Genomic DNA, 22,787 nt, shown 5'->3' on the forward strand with positions numbered 1-22,787 from the left:
ATCCAAGTTGACCCGGTCTCTTTACTAGTGAAAGGCAAGAAAGATGCACTTCGTTTGTGAATCTTCATCATTTTAAAACCTAATTAGCTCACCGTTATTTATAACCAAAGTATACTTCAATGGCCTGATTTCCAAAAATATTATGCACCCAGTAGCTCCCACCAAACCTAATGAGCACTCAATAGTGAAAAATAAGATAAGGCTACACACTTAGCTTTTGAAACAAAAATACACAGGCTGACTTCTGGAACCCACTGGTAAAAAACATGACTTACGCATGTGATAATACATGTTTACACCTTTGAAGAGTATGTGAAGTTAAAACAACAGCTGCAGGGAAAAAAAAGGGTATTGTAAAAACTAATAGTTACTGACATTTCAGACAGAGCTGTCCCTCCCAAGTTGACTGTGCTCCTTCATATCCATAAATTCTGTTCAGAAGGAAGTGTCTTTATGGGGAGGGGCAACAGGTCCTTCTTGAAGGACAAAAATGAAAGAACCAGACAAATCTGCCTTTTTTTTGTTTTTTTCCTCCTCACTATAAAATTATTGGCACACTGGATGAGGTACCTGGATAGGTAGCAGAACCTCTTTAACCAGAGGGTGAGGGCTTCAGCAGCTTCCTCAGCTACGCTTCTCACCACAAGGTAGGAATTCCTTGTGTCTCATTGTAACACAAGCCACCGAGAAATGCCTGGTAGAGATACCGTAAATCCACTTGATTTCACCTCTGAGGAAGGGAGGATGGTCTGGATGACTTCTTGAGGTCTCTTCTAACACTGTATCCCTTCTAACAAAATACCATCAAGTCCATCCAGGAAATAAAAAGAAGTTTTTCACTGCAAGATTATCCTCCCTGCTCTCCCCATTTCTCCTGAACTCTACCAGAATTCCTCCTTCTCCACAAACTGCTCACTAAATGCACAGCCTAGTTCAAACCCATGACTTAATTTTGAGTGGTTTACCTACAACTCTCTCTAGCTACCACCAACACCATTTCTCAGTCAAAAGTTACCAGAGACATCTATCTTTGCTAGGACACTATTGGAGGCACTCATAAACGTTGGCAGCAGGACAGGTCTACAAGTTTGCTCCAATATCTGGAGCTCACAATCACATGAGATTAAAATGAAAAGCAACAACAAAGAAATGACAACAGTCATCTTCTGAATTAACCACAGGACTCATTGCTACAACTTGAGTTTCTTCAAAAATTTCTTACCATTCACATCCAAGGAAGACACCCATGCATATAAACTAAGTATAAACTAATCAAGGTATTTCTCTGACAGACTGGAAAGACAGACAGAGAAAACAATGATATTATCTTTATTTCTCTCTGAAATTATTTGGGGAGAACCAAGTACCTTGTTTAAACAGACTACATAGCTGGATAGATAGATTAGCTACACAAGACTAACACTGAAATGGTTTGGAACTGAATATCCAAACCAGTTAGTAAATCCTCTCACTGTAATCTTGCTAGTTTTAAGTATTTATTCCTATCTACTAATTTAAACATTTACTTGGATCATTTTAAAAGATAAAAGACTGCATCTAACAGTTCTCATGAGGTGATACAGAGCTGGTATGCATCACCTGTGAAAACATAAATATTATTTAAATGTTTTTCAAACAATCTAGATAACACTGAACAAAAAAGAAAACCTCTGTAACATTAGATATTTGATAACTTGTCCCTTATCTGCTTGATGTGACATTTAAGAAAACACATTTTTAAAAGTTAGTAATGTATTCTGACTTCAACACTGGCGTTTCTTGTACCCCAGAACCTCAGTAAAATCACAAAGAGAAGAAGGAAAAATGAAAAACACTTAATAACATCTCCCAAAGCAGTAATTTTAAAATATTTTGCTATTATAATGTAAAATTAATTAAGACTAGTATTTTATCTGAAAAATCCCACCCAACATAGTTTTTCACCCACTAAAGAAAGATATGCCAAAGATTGCAGAGTTCACTGGGGACTTCAAAGTTGCTATCAATCTCTATATAGAAAGCATTCAGATACTGCAGTGATGGGCAGCAGTATAAAACCCTAAGAGAGAGAGAAAAATAGATAAAATGCCCTCAGGAACAAGTTTCTATCCAGGAAAACTTACTAAACCAAGGCTTAAATTGAAACAGTATTATTTTTCTATGTAGTGGCAGTTTTTCATCACTTAACTCTCTATTGTTTGTAATACACTCACAAAATGCAATTTCTTTCCTAAAGGCCAAACTCTGCCAGTCATCTTCCCACTGAATAATTCCTCATCATGTATGCAGTGCTGTGGTTTCAGCAGAGCTGCTAACGAGGTGACGTTCAGCTGTGAGCACACCCAGACCACAGGATGGGGCCCAAAGGGAGAGCACCTCACAAGTTATCAGTCTCCCAACACAAGCACTCCATCTGTCCCAATAAATCACTTCTACCAACAACAATGGCAAGAAAATAAATACAACTAAACATATCAGGCACGGGATTTTTTCTCTAGATGTCTGCTTTGGATATTCCCACTGTTAATGCTGAGTAAGCAACAGATACAGCAGCACTTAGCAGCAATGTGAAACACAAACTCGGAATTTCAAAATACATGTCTAATTAAAAAAAGTCAATGATCATCAGCTGAGTGTTAACCTCAAAACCTCAGTCTATAAACTCAAGAAATACTCAGGACTGCAACCTACACCTAAACCTAGGGAGCCCTGAGGAGGCTGGCTATTACATCCCAAGCTTTTTAGAAGACTGCATTCTGCTTTTTTTGTGTGACTTTTGAGCCTTTTAGGTATATCTGCGTTAGACATTCAAGCTTCTTCCTGCAATCTAGAGGGAGATATAAACTGGTACATATACAAACACACACACTGAAAATTTAGATCCTTTTGAACTGAAGTACCTTTAGGAATAATAAATGCCTGCCACTTAATATAATTACAAGAGCTGGTAACAGACCAAAGCAGTGAGTATTTTTTCAAAATGCATGTCTTATAAAAATAAACTCCATATAGCTGCTAGAGAAGCTTCTGTCACATTTTTCCTCATCTAAGTAAATAATCATTTCCTGACAGCCCTTGCATCCCAAACACTACAAGATTTTTAAAAATTAAAAAGGGAAGAAATTATGTCCATCCTCATTATCCAATCTAAGTTGCCAAAGGCAAATGGACAATAAAAGTTATTTAAATCACTAACAGTATGCTGCTAACAATATGAAGTGATACCTGTTTAGAGATACAGAGGTATTTGCTATTGGAAATACTTTCTACCACTGCTGTAGAAGAGTTCTTCCCTTGGTCTCCCAACCGTCTTTTATTCCCCTAAGAAAAATACAGTAAAAGTGAGAGAAGATTTCCCTGTCAGCTTGTAACTGCTATTTAAAAAAAAAAGGTAACATTTAAGCCCTAAGGAGCTCCTGGTCTTCAAAAGTGCAAAGTACATACGGTTCTAGTTGAAGTTAATAGGAGCTGCAGGTGACCAGCACTTCTGACTCTGAGGCCCCAAGCTACTGTACAAAACACTGTCCCTTTGAAATTTCAGCCTAACATTTATCAGCAGCCAACTTGCTGAAGTGCAAGACATATGCATCCCTTTCCCCCACAGTATTTACTTTTTAAAAGCACTGAACAGTTGTGGGAAACACGGCTCTCCTGCAATGTGACAGTCCTAGCGAAATGGGAAGCAAGTATGAAAAAATACCAACTTTAATCCTCACTGAGCGCGAGCCCCCAGCCATTGCACACCATGGTATTTCTAAAGCACTCATCTGCTGGGAATAGACTTGCTGTCTCACACTGACCTTGGCTGCTTTGCTCTTTTGTCCAGTTCCATTTCATTCCCCATGAAGCCAGCCAGCAACAGCAGCTAAGACTTTATTTTTGAAATGCCAGTGTACCGACACAGGCACCTCCAGAGAACCACACCACAGCTTCCTTTGCTTTGCTGCCAACAACCAAAATCTGCCAGACAGCAACGCATGGGGCAATGGCCACCAAACAGCAAAGATGAAGAAATCAAAGCCCGGAAAAGCCCAGGGAAGCATAAAGGTAGTTGTGAACTGAATACATGCAACTGCAACCCTAAATATTAGGGAAGAAAATGAAAAAAATTAGCAATGCATGAACTGGGAAGGTAGAGCGACTCATTCCCAAGGTGATGGAGTAGCACACAGTATAGGGGTAAACAATAGACACTAGTTACCACCTACCATCCAGGTACTGGCACTGCTCTGCAATGCAACCTCCCACCAGCCACTTCACTTCTCTCCGGTTCTGTTCCTACCCACCTTTGTGAGCCTGCCTTATTTACATTGCTCATAAACTCTTGCAGGAAGGGACTATCTCTTACCCTGGTTTTGTATGCAGCTCAGCACAACAGAACTGCACAGTCAGAGGCAGTCTGCAAACAGTAAAACAACATCCAAACCGCCCCCCCCCCCCCCCCCCCCAAAAAAAAAAGAGGGGAAGAATATGACTGGCTTAGGAAACACAATTGCAATATCTATATAAAAAAAAAAAAAAAGTTGTGGTCAAATGCCAGAACAAGCACCATGACATACACAAAAGCATTAGGTAAAAGCAAAATGAGAACCAGAAGAGCTCTTAAAAGGATGAGAAAAAAATAAAACAAGGGGAAAAAAATCTAAAACTGGGAGAAAAGAGGTTGATATGCTAAATCACAAAAGATGGACAAATCATAGAATAAAAATAAGGCTTCTGGCTTTCCTTCCATTCATTTCGTGCTAATGGTGCCCACACCTCATGCCTCAGCCTTTTCAAGGTCTGTCCTTGTCACCTAAGCCTCAGATCACCTCTTTGCCACTAGGGCTGGTTAAAAAGTAGGCATGAACTTACCTGACAATCCCTCCTAAGAGCAAATGAGAATGTGGGAAAGAGGAAGAAGGAAATAAAATTCACATATCTACCCCAGAATAGCTGACTAGCACAAAAATGAAGTCACCCACTGATGGTTAAGAAATAATAAACAACTAATAATTTACTCCCTTGCTAAAAGACCAGGAGGGATGAAGCATAAATGAAGTCTACTTCATCAGCTGTTATAGTAGCGTGGCAGTCATACCTCATTCCTCAACACACATTGTAAAATTCACAATCTACATCTTTGTGGCCATTGGCACAGTTCCTTGTTCTGCTTTAAAAACACCAATAATCCACTCTTCTTTATAGTGTTTTCATATGTTTAAAACAAAACTCTTGGGACACAAGAAGTTATCAGCATCAGGGATATCACCCATTTCTCTCCCATCCACAGTGTACCTTTGAGTCCAGCAAGCCATAATTTTTAAAAACTCAACTACTTCAATACAACAGTAAGGCAAGCACATATGATAGTGTTACAAGCCAAGATGAGAGGAATAAAAAAAAAAAGTAATGACAACAAAAATATCTAAAATAAGTCCTGGCAAGGCACACAACATCAGGCATGAGAAAACCAAAGCCAGTTGGCTCTGATGAATCTGTATCTATCAACTACTATTTAGCTAACACCTACCCATAAATAACTTCTTTGCTATTCCCTTGCTGATTAACAGGGTGCTGTAGATTGGAAAAAATTATCCTGAAGGACTCGAACATAGACCAGTCCTTACAGGATGCTGATCAAATTGTGACAATCATTTCAAAAACCCTTCCCATTGGTGCCTGACAGGAGGCTCCGCAAGAGCCAGCGAGGCTGGGGGCTGTGCATGGGCACTGTTTGAAAGAGTTTTTCCCTCTGTTATTTCGAAGCATCCTTTGCATACTTATCCAGGTGTCCACTAAGTTTTTAATGTCTTCTGAAAAAATTTGGGCCAAGCACTGTTTGAATCTCTACAACAGTGCAACCTGGGCCCTGATCTGCCCCTCATCACTGGTCACACACCACGAATGTCCTTTTCACCTGGGTGCCTTAGTAGGACTGCAAACGACTTCCCCAACACTGAAACAACAGGGAATTCCTCTCCTCCAGAAAGCGCATCCTGTTACCCTGCTCCATTTCTCCTCTTCCCCAACAGAAAGGCTCAAGGGCTAGAAGGTGTAACACTGAACCAGCTAGGCTGGTTCAGGAGCTCACTTCAGATAAGTGATTTTTCAAACTGCTCTGTAATTCTGGATGCCCCACCTGGGAGTCGTATTGGGTCTGGCTTCAAATGTTTTTGAGACCTCCATCCGTTGGAGTTGTGAGTACTCAGCACTTCTGGATAACCAGAGATTAACATGCCACCTTCTGCAAATGTTTTTCCTTTATTTTCCCAGCTTTGCCTCCACTCTTACATCACTCACGCACTGCATTTGCTCATAAAGCAGCAACAACATTCCCCACCTCCCTGTTCTGCCCAAAAAGAGAAGGTGTGGATGCTACACAAGTCTATCCCCAAACTCTCGATAATCTGGTATAAGGCTTCTGGAGGCTGAGGCCATTATTTGCATGCAGCCATTACATGAGCAAATAAGGTGTTTAAGGCACCTCTCAGAATGGCCTCTGAAGATTAGTTAATGTTTATACAGCCCACTGAAAATTGAAATGACTGCTACATGCTAACTATTACCATCACCAGGGATCTATTTAAGTAAAAGCAGGGCAGAAAGTGAAAGAAACAAAACTTATTTCTTCTGTCCAGCACAATTATTGCCAGACTTATGCATGCTAAAAACACCCAATAACCCATCTAACACAGTAAATTAATGTTTATGCTATTAAGTTTAGACAATCTTATGCTGAAAGGTTTTCAAACTACAGGAAATTGCACGTTGCGCGGGGACAACTGTATACAATTACAGTGATTTTGTAAAATGGCAGAGATATAAAGCAGAAACTGAGTGGCCGGCAAGGCTTCTAAATCACACAGATAACAAGTATGTCCTGGCGGGCCAGTAGTCTACAGCTTTCTCACGGCTGTTTCTAGAGATGGGAATTATAGCCGTAATCTCAAAATTCAAGATGACTCAGTGCGTTGCACACCTGTACCTGCAAGGCAACAACAGACAGGTGGAATCAGCATGCACCACTACTGCCATCCCGGAGTCACCGTACATCAGCCAGATTTATTATTATCCCATCTTGCACCACCAGCCAGTAGCCATAGTAAAAGTGCCACCAAAAGGGCACTGTTACTGGGAATATTTGGATCTACCCTTGTGTTTCTTTAGGACGTAAAAGCTCCAAAGAGATACAAAGAGCACAAACACAAAATCCGCAAGCGTGATGCTCTCCCAGGCAGAAAGCTCCCAGATGCTTTGCTAAAGGCCACAGCAATATGTCTGCTGTATGCTTGTTTTCATGAAGGATTGTTTAACAGTACTTAGTGCAGCTCTACCTTGACACAGTAAACATCACCTTAATACAGCCTAGGTAAAGTATTCAGCTTACCAAGTCCTCCTGCACGCTCTGTCAAACATCTGAAGGACTGCAGTGCCTCTGACTTTTTTCTGATGCCTTTCAGGTATAGAGCGGTATTAAAGCTAGTTTTCGTGAATGCAAAACCGGGCAGGGAACTGTATAAGAGCTATTGGTCCTATTCTTTACCTTATTCATTGTACCATTCATAGCTCTTTTCATCACTAAACAATTTCAGAAGTGTCATTTGCACATGAAACGAGTATATATTACACTGTTCAGTTACATATGGTAGATTATCAGTTTGTGTGTATCAGCTAAGCAGAACATTGACAGCTGTGTAGACACATCTCAGCCGATACTAAAAGAAGTCTTGTCGGCAGTTTTGATCTTAAAGTAAATACACTGAAAAACTTAGCTCTAATTAGGCTGAAAGGCAGATACGATTTTCTGGAATGAACACTAAATGAATGCTGCCGATAACACCATCTTTGCAAAATATCTTGTTTGGTTTGTCTTAAAAAGATAACATTTTCAAGATAAAACATTCTGACTTACAAGTGATATGTCCCTGCTGTTTGCGTGTTCACAAAAATCTGAATTTTATATTTTAAGCTGTGTGTTATGCTTCATTAATGTGAAATCACCATCCTGCATCACAGACATATTAGCTGAGCTCCAAGTGACCTAATTCATTTTTAATATTTCATAGTTTGTTAAAAGCTGAAACAAGAGATCACTAACGCAGCTCTGACACCCCCTGTCACGAATCAAAAGATGTAGGGAAAAGGTCATGTACTTACTAACTGGCACCAAACCAAATTCATCACTATAAAATGAGAGACCAGAAATGAAGACTGCATTTCCCATTATGCTTCTCTCTTCACAAGAGCATCCGTCAACTTGCACAATACCAACAAGCAGAATTTATTTATATGCATGTCCCCCAATAAAAGGTCAGAGAGATGTGATGAAGAGAAGAAATGAGGATTGCAGCCTTTGTCTAAGCAAGAAGTAGTTCCTTCCCTTTAAAGCAAACTCAGCAGCAACAGCCTTTGAAGACCAAAAGGAGAAACAATTCCCAACCACATAAAGAAACTAACAAGTCCCTTATATGGCTAAGAATTGCAATGCCATTTTTTTTTTCCACAGCTGGAAAAATTAGAACAAGAGGGGAAAAATAGAGCAGACTTTAAACAGGCAGTTCTCAGAGCACCAGGGAATTCACACAGGCACATCATTCCAGCTTTAAGAACTGCCAAATACTTTCTTCTTTAAAGGGAAGGAGGACATTACACCAGGTGAGTCCCTGAAATCTAGATTTTAACTCTCCTGCTGTAACTATGGATACCTAGCTTTAAAAACCTTTTGTGATATAGCGGTACACCAGGCTCCCTTATCTCCTCCTCCGGCGAAACGCCTCCATCTGAAGTCCCCTAATCTCCCTTCATCTCGCAGGTCACCAATGCACCACCTCCAGGTTTTACCAGCTCTGGCACCATGCGTCCAAAACAGCCCTCTGCCCCGTCTACCGCATCTTCAGTCTGCCTCTCGCCCTCCGGTAACCCTGGGGCAGGGGTTGCCAGCTTCTCACCCAGGAAGGCAACTAGACTGCACCGCATGTCGCGTCAAATAACCAGAGAGTTCTCACGGGCAAGTCAGACGGGACTCGATGGCTGATCCCGCCGGTGCGAGGCCGCGTGCGGAAAGGTCAGGCTCCCGCCCAGCGTCGATACTGAACTTTGAATGGCTCAGCCCGGCTGGTCTCTAAATATAGCTGGGCTGGGCAGAGGAAGGGCTGTGAAAGGGGGTGGGGAAGGGAGCGGGACAGAAGCCTAACAAGCGATCAGTTAAATGAAACAACATCACGTTGGTCTACCTGTAAGACTCTCCCGCTTTTCTCTGCCACGCTCTGCAGTGGAGTATTTAAGTGCAGCTTCAGGATTTAGTCTATTAATGCAAACTCACAGAGTAAGAACAAACTGCTGCTTGATTTATACATGGGGAGGGGGGATACAAATCTGTTCAACAACTTCTCTTCTTGAATAAATTTGAATCACACAGCAGTGACGTCACTTCCACTATGTGACAGCCCATAAATCATCATCAACCACATGGTACCAGCCATAAAACATGTGTCATGGAGACACCACCAAGGAACAAAATATCAGAGCACTTTACATCGTAAACATGCAATCTTATGCGTCTTCCAGCTTTGACCATGATCTATATAAGTCAGGTGGTTTATTTCATTCATTTGCATCTGAATGAAGTCAACACAATTCACTGAGGAACCCTTATAGAAAATCTGTCCTAACAGTTTCATCTGCATAAATTTACCACAAATGAAACACTTAAAAATGTAAATATTTACTTTTTTAATAAACTACCACATTTCATACTGAAGTTGACTTTATGACAAATAAGCAGAGAGGGAATTTATTCCCACCATGGTTGCAAGCAAGCAAGCACAGAAACAAACAAGGAAGACAAGAAGAAAGAAAGTCCTTGCATCCAAAAGTAGGAAAAATCATCTTTTTCTCTTATTTGACAGTGTCAGGCCTGAAAAGTCTTTCAGTTAATAAAAAATTCTAGAAGAGATTAGACTTTGCTGTAAACCAACAAAATCAAAAAGACAGTGTGGCTGAGGAATTCAACAGGAGCCTCTAATCTACAACTACAGATAGGACAAGTAACCTTTGCTTCAGTTCTCCATTTAGAAACACTGTATCCTCAAAAAAAGACCTACACAGAAAACTGACTTGTTTCAAATTTCAAAGAGGCTACACAGTATTTCTATCTTAACAATTACATAAATAAAAGCAAAACAGGCTCACCACTCTACCCTTTACTTCTTGTGGATTAACCATGCTTACTCTCCCACAGAAATTGCTAATCTTCATTATAGGCACAGGGCTCCATGGAAAACATCTCCTATGGCAATTAGAGTTCCACTACATATAAATCATATCTCAATTGTGGCAGAGAGAAACAGACAGAAAGACAGAACAGTTTGGGGGGGTGGAGGGGTCATTCCCTAAAATTATAAATCAGAATAAATAATGTTGAATAGAAATTATAGCCACAGAAAACCCAAAATGTTGTTAAATATCATATGAGGTATGTCCTCACCCACTTGTACTATGTAGAATCATTTTGATAGACAGTTCTTGTTTCTTTTGTAATTTTTTTTTTTTTTTTAAACCTGCATATTGTTCAGCTGTCCTGGTTTTGCCATGGGGAACAGCATGTGCTTTGTGGGCCTGATTCTGCCTTCCTGAAGACAAGTGAATCTCTTTCGTTGATTTTTCAAAGGAAGCAGCACAGATCCCTCTCACTATAACTTCTATTCAATAATATTACTGTTAATCAGCTACTTAAAATATTGGTATGTCATTCTGCATCAGCAGACACCATTCTCAGGCTGATACTTTGCACATTTAAAGTAGCTCTCTGTGTAAAAGTGTTTACTTCTAAACTTCCCTCCATCACTCAATCTTGCCCGTACAAGTGGGAAAGCAATTGCGAAACGATCACTACACAAACACTCACAATATAGGCTGTGACAATATCTGAGTAAATCCCTGTTCTCTGTCTCCCTTCTCTGCCCATCTGCAGTCTTTGGTATGGAACAACTATATCATAAAAGCTCTTATTCACACATGCTTTTGATATTACACTATTTAATCACATACAGCTGTAGCTGATGAGACTGTTACAAAACACAATTTTAATGTAGCACTGGAAGCAAGTTCTGGAGACACATTAACCATTTTCCTCTACATAAAATTTCTAACATTAAAAGGCTTTTCTTCAAGAAAAACAAAACAGGAAAAAAAAATAAAAACAGCCCACTCATTTTTTAAAATCTGCTTCTCTTCCTGGACACTCCAGAATGGGGTTGTTTGCAAGTGAACTCAAAGTCCCTGCCTGGAGTGTAGATAGTGACAAACCCACTTCCCCCACACCAAACAAAAATAATAATTAAAAAACCCTGCCTGCAATTATATGCAAAGGGAACACTATCCAGGCTACTTACAGCAAGACCTGAAATGAACTCAGGCATCCTACTTGGAAGGCATCTTTTCTTATCTGGTTTTTAACTCATGGAAATTTAAGAACTGACAGTCTGATGATTTTTTCCAAGAGACTTGAATTAAAGTGCAAATATACCATCATGCTTACTCTGAAAGGCCCCCATGCATTAAGAACCAAACCAGTCCAGTTCTGAAGCATTGTACTTTATTTTAAAGGGGCACCTAGTATAAGGCATTCTAAATTATAACTATTAACACACTGCATTTGCCACAGAAAGATCTATGTTGCCTAATCTGGCAAATGCTTGTAACTTCCATCTTTTGTTATGGACGTAAAATATCTGCTTGTAAAATAAATCTCCATAAGACACAGTAATACACAAATGTTTGGGAAAAAAAGAATTTTAACTTTCCCACAGTTTTGGTGTTTGGGTTTTTTGTTTGTTTGTTTTTGGGGGGGGGCTTTTTTTTTTTTTTTTTTTTTTTGTAATTTAAACAGACTTTGAGACATTGAGGCAACACATGAAAGGAAGATCAACCAAGAGATTCAACATCATTTTAATATATATCCTGGTGTCCCTTACAGCAACAAAAGTATTTTTTCTCCACGCATGTAAGGATAGATGGCAAACAGTAATGGAAAACAAACGAGTTCATATATTTCTGCATTTTTCAGAGGAACATAACTTTTATCTTCCTTATTGTTTAAAGCAACTGGCAAAATACTAGAGTTCGATATTAATATTACTGTCAAAATTACAGCCAGGCTTAAATATTTTTAAATGGCATTTAAACGAACTCATATTTCTTTTGGGCAGCTCTCGGAAGCATTTAAAACATGCTGCGACATACTGAATCAAACAGGGGCTAAGTGCGAACGAACTTCATTCCTAGAAATGCATTTCTCTATTTGCAAGTGTTTGCCTTTACTTTGGCACAATCACATGGGCTCCAGCTAGACTTTTGAGCTCTGGCAGCAATCCAAGCTGCAGATGGTTGGAAATGCAGCCTGAAATCAGTGTGTGGTTGATGAATTACTCCTTACACCTGACCCCTGCTTCACACCAGGCACCAAACACAATCTGAACACTACCAGCCAGAGAAGCCCTGTCAGGCATCTCTGTATCTGGAACGCTTTCTTCAAGGCCTTCTGTATGGCCAGATGGCCAAAAGTGGGGAATGCGGTAAACTCGCTAAACAGAAACGTGAGTGACAAAACAGCACAGGATTGGTAGGTACAAGGTGAAGAGAGGCAAGAGCTTTGCGCCAATTCCAAAAATACGCTTTCTAAAATGAGCAAGGAGGGAGGCATGCTCGTGGCACGGAACTAAAAGAGGTCCCCAATTCCTTTGTGCCCTAAAAATGGCAAAAGGAAACATAACAAAACACATACACACGCCCAGACATGTACCTGTAAAATTACTTTATCAAGCTTAAACTCTTCTGAGTACACCTGTTTGAATTTCCCAATTGTTTTTTCCTCAGCTGGGGCACGTATCTGTCACTTCACGGACATGCTCACTAAGCCACTCTTGCCCGTGGGCCAGTCTGCACAATTTTCACATCCACAGAGACAGGATTTTATTTACATAGGTGTTGGGAAATCACACTTCTTCCTTTTGCATGTGTTCATATGTGCATCAGGCAACCAGAGATGAAGAGGTATCGTGACTACAGTAAACACCACCTCTCTGTTTGAGGTATTTCAGCCTTCTAACTGGGTAGGAGGGTCAACACCATGAGACTTAAACTACCAAACCCGAACCATGACTAATAGGTAGGAAATATCTGGAGAATGCATGAAAGCAAACCGCACGGAAATAGCTGCTAAACTGGCGTATTTTTACCCCAAATGCAGGTACAGTGATCGTAAACCAAACAATTCCTGTCAGCAGGTAACTGTGGCACCTCCTCCTTTCTAGCCAAGTAATTCAGCTTTTTTCAGCAAAGCGTTTGGAGAGAAAGCTTACCCCAGCGCTAGGTCTACCCCAGCTGCAGAGGACAAAGATAAAACACAGCATCTACTAAATTAAAGACACTTCCAAATATATTCAAATAGTTCAGTTAATATTTTTTTCTCCCTTTTTCATATCATTACGTGATATTTCATGGTGCCTAGTTTTGTTTTCCTCTGTGCAAAACAGCAAAGAGAAAAGAATTTGCTTTGGCAAGCAAGAAACTAAAGAAAGAAATTCAGACCACGATGCAAGATTTGGCATTGTTATCATTTCATATGTGACAATTTGCAACATACTCCTGTAAACCAGTTGTTTGAGTAGTTATGCCATCAGCAAGGATGCAACTAAGGAAATCTCACTTAACGTCTCAAAATAAAATAAAAAGCTCCTATAGATTCTCATCAGATATGCATGAGCTGAACCACCTCCATGCAATATTCTTTGCAGCAACAAGAGAAGACTATACTTCAATTACAACAGTAACCAAAAAAGTTTACTCTGAAATAAACTCCTAGGACAACTGGACTCTGCTCTCAGGATCTGCCCGAAGAAGTTCCAACACTGTACTTTCAAACTGCAGTTGTCAGCGTCATGCCAAAACAAGAAAAATAAGGTTACGTCTTTCCTCAGACTCGGTGCTTGTCCTTAAGAGACATACTAAATTCCTTGCAACTGTCTCTTAAAAATTTACTTTCCCCCCACACACACCCCTTCTCATTTTTGGATGACAACGCATTTGTCTAAACCTGCAATTAAAGTTTTAGCTTCGGTGGTGGCATCTGATAATGAAGGAGCACAAGTAAATTGAATAATAAGAGTGCATGCTTCATGTTCCACAAAAGGCCACGAAACACTAAAAACTTAAAGCAACCAGACAAACATATGGAATCCATTTTTTCTATTTATAATCCCATTACCCATATAGCTATTCATTTACACCATTTCTGCACAACAACACGCTAGCTATGTTAGAAGACACAAACACGGACTGTAGACTGACTGAGATCCTGCGCAGCTCCATGCTCCCCCGTGAGAAAGGCGTGATGTACAGTAACGTGGTACTTCTTTGAGAAGAACCGAGACAACTTCACCAAACAAGCGAAGCAAAACCAGTGCTTCGCCCAAATATGCTAGGGAACACAAATTTCCAAACTTTGCCCATTGAACACAATGCCACTCTGCATTTCACCAGCTGTACGCAAATGCCATAAGAAAAGCCAGAATTTCTTTCTTAATTACAAATGAATGCACCCCCCCTCAGCGTGCATGACTATGAGCATAAAAACACATTCTTTCTGCAGAGCTGAATCTTACCATGCTCAGTACAAAGAGTAGTTTTTGGAAAATAAAAAGCTGGAGTTCACAGGATGGCTGGAATCGTACAGGGGTTTATTAATATGTGTTGCTCCAATAGGCATGATAAAAGATACAGCTCTCCACCACAACGTTATTTGATTACCCGACTATTAGCTTTAGACATACAATGGATCTAACCGCTTTAAAATGTCCCAGAAGCTGATGGCTAGCTTTAAGGTAACAAAATCCAGATGCTGCCTGTCTGCGCTAAACTCTTAAGGTCTATAGAAGAGAAATACTTGTACGTGTGTATATATAGGTGTGTGTATATGTGTTTATTATTTAGCTTTGATGTATGCACTTAACTGCGGAGCAAGGAAAACAAGAAAAATTAATGCCATATAAAATGTATCACCGATTTGAAATTTTACTTGTCCTTACAGTAATAATGCACGTGTGCAAAGACAGACACACATGACTTTTCACAGGGTTGATAATTTTATATACTGGCTATAAAAGTGCATTTAATTTATTTTTTAAAGCATCAGGTTAAAAAAAAGCCAAGGTACGGAAAAGCTATTGTCACTATTTTAAGCTCAAATACAAGGTTAATTTCCTCAAAAAGCTTATTTTACAAAGTTGAGAAAAATGAGAAAAAAAGGAAAAAAAAAAGACTGGCAAAATGTAAGCTACGTGAGTAAAAGGCATGGAATGTCCAATATTTCTCCTCCAATACTCGAGGCTATTGTTCTTTCAAAAAAACACCATCAATTGTTTCATGTCCTTGGCTTGCCAGGTTTTGAGGAATAGCATCAGTCTGCGTCCCCCAATCCCCCAAACAGTTAAAGCTATAGGCAATATTGCAGTCAAGCTAGTGATGGGCTGCTGCTGCAACAGCAACAATACACACTAAATGGTCACAGAGGTAAAATGCAATTTGGATTGACCTTGAAAGGAAGAAAAAAAAAAAAAAAACAAACAATAAAAATCACTCCCAAATACAAAATTAAAAAAGGCTAAATTTTATGCAAAAAAAAAAAAAATCCGTACAATACAGAGAAAGAAACAGCAGAGCGAAGAAGTGAGAGGTAACCCTGCCATGAATTATAAGGCTGTAATCACATTGAGTGGTTCTGGTGTCATCACAACTCCAACCAGCCTGAATCACAGTTTTGACAATTAGTTAATTTATATAATGCAGCAGTCAGGCTATAAACATTAACGGGAAAGTAATTTTATTAACAAGGAAATATAACTTATCCTTTCAGAACTGCAGCCAGATCAATGTGCTTCAAACCAAAAGTCTGGAGAAGTCAGCCTCCCCCGTGGCACTTCACCACACACAGATGCACACGTCAGATGTCCCATGTGTTAAATTTGCCACAGGAGCGCGATGCGTATATGTGTGTGCAGTGCCGTACGCACGTGTGTGCACTGTGCCTGTTTTTGCCCCCCCAAAGGATGTTTGCTTATTGACTGAAACTGTTAATCTGTGGCTGTGAGGTCAGACTTCAGAACAGTATTTTTTTTTACCCCCCCTTTTTTTTCCCCTCTTTTTTTTTTCCTTTCCTCTCCCTTTTTTTTTTTTTTTTTTTTTCCCAAATATAGTGTCCTAACAGGGTTTGCAAACTTTCGGTTTAGGGCCTTCTTTTGTTGCTGTCCCTTGGTCACACAGGAAATCTTTTCAGAGAGCAGACTATTACACAATGGCATTAGAAAAATAAAGCTTTAATTAACTAACTCATGGCCAGGTAGCATCGACTTCCCTCAGCCTCTGTAGGAGACGCAGGCCTGCTCTCCAGCCTGCTGGCATTTTAAAAATTATTAAGAAGAAAGAAAAAGGACGAGTCCGCTCCAAAAGTAGCTACCCTCTATTTCCAGACCTTTTAAATGCAACAGAGTACAGCTGTATCATCCTCAGTATTTAATGAAATATTAAAAGCAGTGCAACGCACTGAAACAAACTCCACCAGATTTACGGTCGGTTAGCTCCGAGCTCCGCAGCATCTCCTCCTCAGCTGATTAAAAGTTTGAGCCGCCACAGCCAGCTTTTCTAACAGCAAAACGCTTTTAAGCTCCGAATAAACCGTAGAGATCGCCGGGAGAGCCACCAAAACAGCGCTGCGTGCCTGATGCTGTCCAGAGCAATCTTCATCCCGTGCCACCGCGAACGCACTACCTGCCCGCCGTTACGACAGCGTTAACCGCACCGGTCTCCCCAAACAATAAGAGGAATTAGCCGACGCCAGCAGCCCTCGGGAAAATAAATAAATAAACAAATCGATTAAAATAAAGACAGAAAGGCGGGGGGGGGGGGGGGGGCAGGCGGTAACCTTGCTGCCTCTCCCGCGCCCGCTGTCTGTCTGCCGACCAGCCCGGCTCTGCGTGACACCGAACGCGGGGAAGCGACGGGAAAGCCGCCGAAGAGGAGAGGCGAGCCCGCGATTCGCGCCGCTCCGCTCTCCATCGCCCGCCAGGCGCCCGGCCCCGCCGTCCCCTACCTTGGTTTGGAGATAGTGGGGGTAGTAGTAGGTGTACTGGGGGTACATTGGCTGCTGGTCCAGGCGTTTGCCCATGTAGCTGGAGTCCTTCTGGCTGGCGCAGGGAACTCGTCGGCAGGGTGTAGTGCCCCGGGGCCTGTCTTCCTCTCACGCCGCTATTCCTGACAGCGCGGGCGACGGAGGAGGCTGCCGAGACTTCCTCGCCGTCTACCGCGCGCTACTTCCAGCGCGGCCAAAATCGCGCCCGCACGCACATATATGTGTGTGTGTCTGTGTGTGTGTGCGCCTGGCCGGGGGGGCGGTGGTGTGCGGGGGTGCGCGGGGCTGGGGGGGGTGGGGGGGGTGGAAGCCCCCTGCCCGGCTGCCCGCGGCGGAGCAGCCCGCCTCCCCCGCTGGCAGCAGCGTGCCTCCGGCGGTGCCCGCTGCCCGGCTCGGGAGGGAAACGTCCTGCGAGAGGAGCCGGGAAGACAGTGCAACTCCAAACCTCCGCAGAGCCGCTCGCTCGCTCGCTCGCTCTCCTCGTCCTCTCCTCGGCTCGCCCCACTCTCGAGCCCTCCCCTCTCGCTCCCCACCCGCCCCCCTTCCAAGAAGAAGAAGAAGGAAAAAAAAAAAAAGGGAAAAAAAATAAAGAAAAAAAAAAAAGAAAAGAAAAAAAGGGGGGGGAGGGAAGAGCCTTCCCCAGCCTAGTTGCCGCTGCCTCCCTCACGGAGTGACATGGTGCTCGGGGCTCGTCCTGTCTTTCATTCAAACCCCCTCCGCGCCGCGCCGCCGGTGGGAGGGACCTCGGCGCGCCGCTCCCCCGGGAGGCCGGCGCAGGCCGCGCGGCCGCCCCCGCCCGCCCCCGCGGCTCCCCGCGCCCCGCCGCCGCCGCCGCCGCCGCCGCCGCGGCCCCCGCCCCGCCCCGCTCCGCCCCGCCCGGCCCCGCGGCCGCCCGCGCCCCGCCGCCCGCGGCCCCGCCGGAGCGGGCAGCGCCGAGAAGCTGCCGTGGGACTCGGGAAATCCTAACGCCGGGGAGGCGGGGGCGGGGCGGGGCGGGGGAGAAGCCCCACAACGCCTTTTTTTTTTTTTTTTTTTTTTTTTTTTAAGAAACAGGCAGGGGAAGGTCATGGAGCCTTGTCGCCGAGCAGGGAAGTCGTCGTCCTCCCGCCCAGGCCCCCTCAGAAAACTACTCCGTGCCGTCATCCGGCACTTCGCGGAGAGGCGACCCGGGGCCAGACATATTAAATACATACTTTGTTAGACCGCTTATATAAGACTTGGTTTATTTAAAGTTGGAACAAAATGGAGGAAGAGGGTGAAGAGGAAACTCGCCCGGCCTGACTGACGGGTGCCTTCAGCCACACGCGTGAAAATACCACAGTGCCACAAAAGTTACCCACGGCTCCGTCTCCCCCCCCAAAACGGCCGGGCCCCCCCGGCCGCGGCGGCAGCGCGCCCCACGGCCTCGCCCCCGCAGCCCCCCGGGCCCAGGTGAGGGCCAGGCGTGGCACCCACGCCCCGCGGCCAGCCGCACACCTGCCGCAAACCCCGGGCGCGCCGGCCCCGCGTCAGCACAGCAGTCCCAAATATTCGTCCTCCGAAAGACGCGAAGAAGAGGATGTCTTGCAACAGGACTCTAAATCACCAGGAAGAAAAGTGCGTGAATGACAAAATGTTTCTCGTGCACGAATCCCAGCGTTTCTCCGTTTTTAAATCCCTTGCTCCTTTAACACGTCATCAGATTCCTGGGCCTTTCTACAGTGGCTTTGCCTATTTATAAATTCGGGGGGGGGGGGGAACATGTGGGGCAGCACTTTCTTTTTGTTCTTATTTAAATCATCGGTAGTATTGCAGCAGGATTGTCAGCTGCTGTATTATCAACCAAATTGCTTCAGAAAAAAAAAGAATTATAAAAAGAATTTCTTTAAAGGGACACTTCTCAAGGCTGGTAGAGCTAAAATTAGACTTGCCAGCTGTGTTTTGGTTTGTGGGCACGTGCTTGCACATGACAGGAACATGGAAATATCACGCTTTACTCTGGCAGTTTGCTGTTCTCGTAAGCAGAGGCTGTTGTTACGGATTCCTATAACTGCCCCATAGCCAGTTAGTTCACAGGCAAAAGAAAGCGGCTGAAGGAAACGGGCAGCGTGGGAAGGCGTAGGCGCGCTCAAAATACTGCCTATGTATCTGTGTAGTATGCACAGATACACTGTGCTTTCATCACCAGGCAGTAGTAATTATTCATTATTGGTATTTAGGTACCAGTCGTGTGCCATACAGTGGGAACAACACGCCGCGCTTGCACAGGTATTTGCCGCCCATTTCAGGAGAAAAACTTTGGCAAAACGAGCGCTCTGTTCCCAGAGCACTGCACAGGCATTAACCGGTCGCTCTTGCCCATCCAGAGGAGCCCCATGGAGCACCACCGCTGCGCCAGCTTCCAAACCTGCCTAAGCCAGGTTGGGTAAACTATTGAGTCTTTTCAATTCCTACTGAAGTCCAAGCTGGCCAGGACTGCACAGTCCCTCGGAAGCTCAGAGCAGAGGTGAATGAAGAAGAAAGACGGGCATGGGAGGAGAAGCCTGCAATTCCCAGCTCCCAGCCCTATGGTTTACATTGCTGCTCAGCTTTAAATACGCTGCCTCTCATGGTAGCGCATGATACTCTTGCTTACGCTTTTTCTTCTCCCCCCCTGCTTTCCCCGAGGGTGAAATAGACTGTTTGAGGGTTGGTATCTGCAGAAGTGAATAGTGATTACTTGACGGTACGTGATACTTTGAGCCTGACAACTTTCAGATTGTTCTTTCAACTGCCAGAATTAAGTTGTTGTGCTTCTCTCCCCACCTTCTCACTTTTCCCTCAGGATATTAACGCAGTTTTTCTTGCTAAGCAGTTTGCTTGTAGAAGTGGATGTAACCAGAGTTGGGGGAAGAAAGAACCTATGTGTAGAGGGTGAAATAAAAAAGAAATACTAAGAAAGTAGAAAAACACGCATTCTGACCAAGAGATCTATCTGAACATGCAAGGTTTGCTGTGGCCGTTATTTTAAGTCCAGGAAGGACCACTTTGGCTATGCCACCTGACCACTGTGAGTATTTCACATCACGGCATAAAATTTCAACACAAGACTTCCACACACCCCCATCAGACGCACGGGCCAGTAGCACCAGCAGTTCTCGCCAGTAGGAAAAGGTCAGGAGCTGCAGGAGAAGCCGGGCTGCTACCTGCGTGGGTAACAGCTCCACCTTCCTCCTGCTCTCTCCCAGCAAAAGTCTTACATATGCAGATGGTCTGGATTTCCCTTTTCAGCTATAATCCTGACGAGGGGCTGAGCAGTCTCTGCCGTTTGTTCCGAGTGCTCAGCACCTTGCATGATTGAGCCTTCAGAGATGGAAGATAGAGCAGAGGCAGCAAAAATAGGAATTCAATATAAAAGAGTGGGGGGCCAAGGGGAGAAAACGGGAGGCAATATAGCATAGCAAAAATGCAAATGAACAGCCACAAAAGCAGATTTAGATAGCACACAGCCTCTGAACAAATGCTAGTGCTGGAAAATGGAAAATTTCCATTTGCAAAATACAGACATCAAAAAGATCATCTGTGACTCGGGAGCACACTGTTTAAATAGAATCCCCTTCATTTTCTGGCCTGTGCATTTGAATAACCGAATCCACTTGCAAACTGAAATAGCAGTTTGCCTACCGAGTGTTAAGTATAAATGTTCCTCAAAAGAAAAGACAAGCTGTTCGATCCCAGTGAGCAACAGCGAGCAAACTTCACAACTTTTTTTCCTCCTATTGGAGGCTCATTATCAAGCCCAAGCCAGGCCCACTCGCGAGAATCCAGCGAGGCAGCCAAGTCCCAGTGCACCTGCAAAGGCGCTGCTGCTGCTGGTGTCACCGACCTGGGGGGAGATTCACCAGACAGCCGAGCAACAAGGATCTCTGCAATGGGAAATCTAGAAATGAAATAAAATAAATGGGAACAGATCAACTGTAAACCAGACAGCCAAATACATTCGAAGGCAGGCGCCAAACGATATTAACTCGGCAACAACCAAAGCCGTGGATAAGAAACCCAGAGTTAACTGACAGGAGAAAAAAAAGAGAATGCTTCTCCCAGCAGCCTGAAGTACAGAAATTACATCTCTTTGGATGTATTTTTACCTTTCATAAAACACGGATTTCTTCATTCACATAAAGTGAGTTAAAAGAAAAAAGCTGACAGCTAGTAGAAGAACATAATTCAGGGGGTCTCATTTGCTAAAATACAACTGTACTTACACTTCTGTTTGGTTGGGTTTTTGGATTTTTTTGACTAAGCTTTTTACCTATCCTATGAAAATCTTCTAAAGACATGGGTGTCAGAATCAGGGAGCAATTCAAGCATTTTCTAGCTCCTTCCTCTTGAAAAGCAGCAATACATATTCTAGAAGTATTAACTTTTGACAAAATTATGTCAAAATTGTCTAAGTCAGGACTAGGGAAAATTTGCTTGTTAAGCAGCAGAAATACAGCTACCACCACCTAAAGCAATATAATAGGTTAAAGAAAAAAAAAGAACAACAATTATCTTGGGCTTACATTTTTGACACTGTCTCTCTGCTTTTATTCTCTCTATTTACTCATTAAAGCTATTTCAAAGGAGGCCATAGTGATGCTTGACAGCTTGTTTACAATGGGTTACAAGAAGAATACTGATTTTATATCTAGATCTGTCAGCTCCTTCAGTCCAGGTACCTTAAAACCATATTGATGGACACAGAGACTTGCTATTTAATAGTTCATTTATCAAGCTGATTTGCCTAAGGATAGCTAACTGAATTTCTAACAAGGGATATATCCTGGTGCAACCATCAGTAAAACATGTGATAACCGTGGAGGAGGTGGGGAAAAAAAGACACAGAGGAACGAAATACTTAGCTTAACGACGACAGCTGTAAGTGTCTGGGATGGACAAAATCTCTCTGAGGTGGGGGATGCCACCTTTTTCAGACGTCCTCCTCTCACAAGAGACCAAACACCCCTGAGAGTGGCTTTCCCCACACACTCACACCTCCCCCACCTGCGTGAAAAATCAGCCAGGTTTGCTCTCTGCTCTTCAGCACTAACCATCACAGCACCATGACATCTAGAATTAGGCAGAGCTGCAGATGGCCTAGAGTAAATCTAAAAGAGTTAATGTATGAGATTTGGGACAACAGCAAAGGCTTGCCATCTATCTGTCATTAGATTTCATTGTTTTTCCCTTTATCATCTTCTATCTTAATACTATGGCTCAGGTATTTCCATTGGTCTACTTCTACATAAAGGCCCAATCCCAAAGGAAATCTACAGACAGCAGCAGAGTGAAAAATTTTGGGAAAAAGTGAACAACAGTGAACATTCACTGATACCAAATTGTTTGTGTTTTCCATCTGATACATTCTCTTACCTGCACAAGCAAATAAAACCAGCAGCCAGTTGTACAGACAGCCCAAAGTTATGCATTAAGAGTCCTTTCTGCAGATGTTAATGGATACAACCAAAGTAAAAAATATTCTTATTCTTTTGTCTACCGTCTGTTTCCTAGGCACCTCAGAATTCTTTGGCAAGCGTTAATTCATTCTGTGATGTGGAAGAGAATTAAGTAACATGACCAGTCAGCGGCAATGCCCTAGTTGTCACAAAGAACGGTGGGT

General features: G+C 42.9%; 1 protein-coding gene across 6 annotated transcripts in view; it reads right to left on the reverse strand.

Moving 5' to 3' along the window:
• RBMS3 (RNA binding motif single stranded interacting protein 3) overlaps positions 1-22,787 on the reverse strand; it is a 733,333-nt gene that overhangs the window by 443,787 nt on the left and 266,759 nt on the right. Inside the window, exon 1 of one of the 6 annotated variants that reach the window (XM_069770870.1) lies at positions 17,129-17,943. The exons of 2 other annotated variants lie outside the window; for them this stretch is intronic. In XM_069770870.1, the coding sequence (XP_069626971.1) occupies positions 17,129-17,203 (75 nt within the window). In that variant the 5' untranslated portion in view covers positions 17,204-17,943. Of the gene's footprint in view, positions 1-17,128; positions 17,944-22,787 lie in introns of those variants that run through there. 3 more of the 6 variants (XM_069770862.1, XM_069770910.1, XM_069770892.1) reach the window with 3 other exon arrangements.

Source organism: Haliaeetus albicilla, chromosome 2 (genome assembly GCF_947461875.1).
Source record: "Haliaeetus albicilla chromosome 2, bHalAlb1.1, whole genome shotgun sequence".
Taxonomy (NCBI): domain Eukaryota; kingdom Metazoa; phylum Chordata; class Aves; order Accipitriformes; family Accipitridae; genus Haliaeetus; species Haliaeetus albicilla.